The sequence below is a fragment of the Aphidius gifuensis genome, linkage group LG1 (assembly GCF_014905175.1).
Source record: "Aphidius gifuensis isolate YNYX2018 linkage group LG1, ASM1490517v1, whole genome shotgun sequence".
Classification (NCBI taxonomy): domain Eukaryota; kingdom Metazoa; phylum Arthropoda; class Insecta; order Hymenoptera; family Braconidae; genus Aphidius; species Aphidius gifuensis.
In genome coordinates, this window is record NC_057788.1 from 17040383 (window position 1) to 17045729 (window position 5347).

The window sequence follows — 5347 nt, forward strand, 5'->3', positions numbered from 1 at the left end:
TCAGCTGCAACTAAAATAATAGGTTAAAAAAAATAAGTATTATTATTAGAATATATAAATAAAGATGAAGAAATAAATACAAAATAGAATTAAAGTTACAGGCTTTTAAATCAGCTTTAGTCACATATTCATTTTTTTCTTTTCCATCAGTAAGTGTTGGCCCTGTTAGAAGTTCGACATTTAAGATTTCTGATGATTCGTTTTTATCATCAAGTTCAGTTTCACTTATCTATGAAATAATAACAATAAAAGTTTTAAAGAGAATGAAAACAAAAAAATAAAATTATCATGCATAAAAATAAATTATTCAATTAATATTGACAAATTAAATAAAATTAGAATAATAAATTAAACTAGACTTATAAATTAAAAACAAAAATATGAATGAATGAATTTGATAAAAAAGAAATTTATAGAATATTACGTAATGGATTATCAACTTGTCAAAACAATCAATAATAAACGTTAATTTGAATATTAAAAAAATACAATTAAAAGTCAAAAATTAAAATATAAATCTAGTTGTTTACATAATAAAAATAAATGATTATTTTTCTTTTTGTACCATATGAATCCAACAAAAAAAAAAAAAAAGTTGTGTATTGATATATAGAAAAAAAAAAAATATTGTAAATATTTAATTTCCTCAGTGGCACACAATGATTTATCAACTGCATTAGGAAAATAAAAATACTTTTTTGGAAATTAAATAAATATTTTTTTAAATTAGTAGTTTTGTTTTAAATAAATATTTTGAAGAATTAAACTCTTGTGATTATATGTTATTATTAATAATAACTTATTAACAAAATGAATTTATCCAATTGTTGTGATAAGAAAAAAAGTTGATATATTGGAATGAATAAAATAATTTAATTATAAAGAAAACATTTATAATTGAAATAATCATCAACTGTTGTTACAGCTAATAGTGCATATGGTAATGATGGTGATGTATAAAGTGCAACTTCAAGTAGTGATTTGTTATCATGTGTCAAACTCAAATTATTTCTAAACATTTCAAATCTCTCAACTAATATAACATTGCTAATTTTATACTTTCATTAATTCTACTATTGATTCATGTTCAATAAATAAAATAATTATATAAATTATGTATTTTAATAATTAATTGTTGAAGTTAAAAATATCAGTTTTATTTTGTAATTATTTAAATGCTATTATCAATTATTTTTATTTTTTGTTTTCAAGTAATTTTTCAAAATAAAATAATATATTCAATAACGAAATCAATTCATTGATAAAATATTTTTCTAATGACATTTTAATATTTTTTTTAATACCATGAGGATAAAGCAAGAAGAAAATAATTAATAAAAAAATTGGTATAGAGAACCAAGATGTCCTGAATTGTTAGGTTAAAAAAATAAATTCATCTTGTTTTTTTTCATGAGAAAAAAATTAAAATTTATCAACCAGCTAACATATTTAATAAATAAAAAAACCCCATACTATCAATGACACTATAAAAAATTGTGGAACATTGACTGAATTTAACATATAAATAATCATCAACTGTTGTTACAGCTAATAGTGCATATGGTAATGATGGTGATGTATAAAGTGCAACTTCAAGTAGTGATTTTTTATCATGTGTCAAACCCAAATTATTTCTAAACATTTCAAATCTCTCAACTAATATAACATCGCTAATTTGACACTTTCATTAATTTCAAAACTTATTGTTTTTTCATTATCAATATTTTAATTTATGTCAAATTTTTATAAATACCTTTTTTTTTCTCGATACATTTGCGTCCTCTGTTCCTGGCACCATGTGCTTAGCCATTGGTAACAAAGCAGTTTGTGTTTTGCCCGCCTTTACGTCAATGATATTCATCATTTTTTCTAATTTTTTAATCGAACCTGAATAAATTATATTATTATTGTTAATTAAAAAAATCGCATTCTTCATTTTCAATTATACATTCATTATGACTTTTCATATACTTGACACTTGTATAACAATGGCTTCAAAGACCTCCCATCCGCCAACAGGTTTTTTCCCAGGTTCATGCCATTCTACTGGGAATGGTTGATCAAGTTCGTATTCATCATTTTCATATAATTCATAATTAAAATTTTTAATGTAAGATATTGGGTATCCGACAGTATATCGTCCTTTATCTTTTCCTTGTGTCCATTGGACGATGGCAAACATTTCTTTTTCCATTTTTCTAAATAAAAATAATAAATCATGAAATTATAATACGTTGTTGAAAACATTGATTAATTTATTTATTTAAATTAATAATTAAAATAATGAATTAATTAAACGAAGAAATAAAAAAAATTCAGACATCAAATATTTATAAAAAAAAAAAAAAAAAAAAACTACAAAGAAAACTCGTTCAGACAAGTTGAGACACTATCATTTTTATGAAGATCACTGTGATTTTTAAAATCATAAAAAATAACAAATTCAATATATATTACCACCTATCTGTTTGTATGTGTATATTGACTAAATAAATTACATTACTGAAATTTATAAACACTATTCATTTGTATAAATCTACATGTTTATATATATATATATTTAATACAGTACCTTTTATTGTTTTATCAAACTTTTTTACAGAAAATACGTTACGTCTTTACATCAACCAGTCTAACACAAGTGCGTATCAGCTACTGCTGTTCCACGGTTTTTTTTTTTTTTTTTTTTTCTCTTCCTTTGTGACTATGGTAAGGTTAGGTCTTGTCTAAGCTACCGCCGTTGCTCAGTTGACGCAGTTAGCTTCACCAATCAAATTCTCTGTTGCGGTAGACATATTTTTTATTTTTGTAGTATTGCTATTCTTTTATATTTACAACAACGAAATATAAATAAAAACGTAGTACGTAGTACAATAGTTGTTTTAAATTTTTTTCAATACTTTTATTTTCAATTAAGATTAACTTATTAAGTAACAACAAAAAGGAATATTTTACTGAATGTTTTTTATACTTGTCATTTTAATTTCTATAATTCATCTCAAAGACACAGTTTGAATTATCTATAAAACATGTTTCTACATTTTTTAATACGCGAACAGAAAATTTACTATGGGAATCACAAACTTCTAAAAAGAAGAAAATAACGCAGTATATAGAAAACCTATAATCAAAAATGTCACTGACTCAGAATAATACTACGTTTTTTACCAGCGTTCTTATGTTTTATCATCCCCATAATTTTTTATCATATTATTTCAAATTTATGTATTGCTGCCTTAATTTATCATTTCGAATCGATTTGGATAAGAACAGGCAACAAATATTCCTTCGTCAGAAGGCATTTGGACAGATATAACTTTATGCTTTATTTCTTTGACGTCAACAACTGCTAGTGATGATCGTTTTTTCGTAAAAGTCAAATGTTTTAATGATCTTCCAGGAAATGCTGTGTTAGTGATCTTTTCATAATAAATTTCGAAAGCATAACACCTTGTCACACCTTGGATTTCAAATACCACGAAGTTTCTTATTTCAAAGACTTGATTATCAGTCAAAAGTACTGTAAAACTATTTCGTTTTTTAACTCTTGTGTAGTCTTTGCTGGCAATCATTTCGTTGTTAATCATTATTCGCTTAAAATATCGATGTCGACTTTTTGGATCAGGAGTAAGATTCAAGCGTTGTAATGCTAAGTAATCATCATTGCACATGATTTCGACAGCAACTTCTTTTCCAAATAAACGTATATCACCAATCACGAGTGACGCCTCAGGATGTTTACACTTTTTTAAAATTTCGTCTAACCACTGCTGTTCAGAAAATGTCAACTCATTATAGTATAAATCATACAATTTTTCAAAAACGAATTTCTCTTGAAATGAATGTATAATTTGCAAATTTGCCGCATTAGAGCTATTTACAAACTTCTTCAGTATTTGATGATAATCTTCATATCTGTAACAGAAAATTAATACTAGTTAGCTTCAACCCCAGGCAGAAATCTAACCTCGGATCGACAAAGATCAAGGCTAACTTTCGAGTTTGATGCACGGATCAATGTCGAAATAAGGTTAATTCAGGACTAAAACGAGTTGAGAAATAAAAAAAATAAAAATAGGACTTAAAATTGACCTTAGTCATTCATTTATGTAACAAATGAAATATATGTAATTTTTTTTTGATAATAAAAATATCTGAGGAAAAGCAGTAGCTGAGGGAAAGATGTTGCTAAGCAATTACTGTTGCCTAAAACATAATTTTTTTGGCTACATTAATTCTTCGGCTAGATCTTTTCCTTAGCTACTGCTTGTCCTTGAGATTTTCATTTATTTAATGAATAAAATACATGGAATTTTATTTTTTAAAAATAAAAATGTCCCAGGAAAAGCAGTAGCTGAGGAAAATATGTTGCTAAAGAATTAATGTAGCCAGAAAAATTATGTTTTAAGCAATATTAAGGTTGATTCCAAGTCGCATTACCGAACCAATATTTATTCCACGAAGGGCCCGTATATTAACAATGTTATTTTTTATTCCCGTGTCCTGAAATTTTTGTGGCGCCACTGAAGTTTATTAGTAGTATGTGTGTGCGCGGCAACACACTAGCAAGCAAAGTTTACGTCGTACACCAATACCATGCTTGTGTTCATGTCTGTGTGCCGCGCATCTAGCAAAGTTTTAATATTTGAAAGTTATTTATTTTTTAAAATTCACGTCAGAAAAAATTTAAATTTTTTGAGTAGATTCGTTTTTTTAACCACTTCAATTTGATCGTAATTTGAAAGATTTCAGACAGAGATCAGACAGCGAACTAGCTAAAAATAAAAATGTAAAGTATGGCCTATTCTCGTGTGTAAAAGTTGTCAACTTTGACACCCATTATCGCAAAAAAAACCACGTCAGAAACAATTGAAAAAAATTTACAAGATAGATAATTATTTCATTTAAAAAAAAACCAAAAAAAAAAAAAAAAATCTATCAGAAATTCAATTATTCAGAATCAAACATAATTCCTTAGCTACTGCTTTTCCTTGGATATTTTAATTTTTGAAAAATAAAATTCCATGTATTTTATTTATTAAATAAATAAAAAACCCAAGGAAAAGATGTAGCTAAGGAAAAGATGGAGCTAAGGAATTAATGTTGCTTAAAACTAGCTACATTAATTCCTTCGCTCCATCTTTTCTTTAGCTACTGCTTGTCCTTGAGACTTTTATTTATTTAATAAATAAATGATATTGAATTTGAAAATAAAAATGTCCAAGGAAAAACAGTAGCTAAGGAAAAGATGTAGCTAAAGAAAACATAATTTTTTTGGCTACATTAATTCCTTAGCAACATCTTTTACTTAGCTACTGCCTTTTTTAGTATCTACCTGGTACTCATC

At 25.9% G+C, this 5347-nt stretch overlaps 1 protein-coding gene across 1 annotated transcript; it reads right to left on the minus strand.

Moving 5' to 3' along the window:
* Positions 1-2194, minus strand: LOC122859078. Its single transcript, XM_044162477.1, has 4 exons — positions 1972-2194; positions 1754-1887; positions 81-229; positions 1-10 (listed from the first exon to the last, which is right to left on the minus strand). The coding sequence occupies exons 1-4, from the start codon at positions 2192-2194 to the stop codon at positions 1-3; spliced, it is 516 nt and encodes a 171-aa protein (XP_044018412.1).
* Between the last annotated feature and the right edge of the window lie 3153 nt (positions 2195-5347).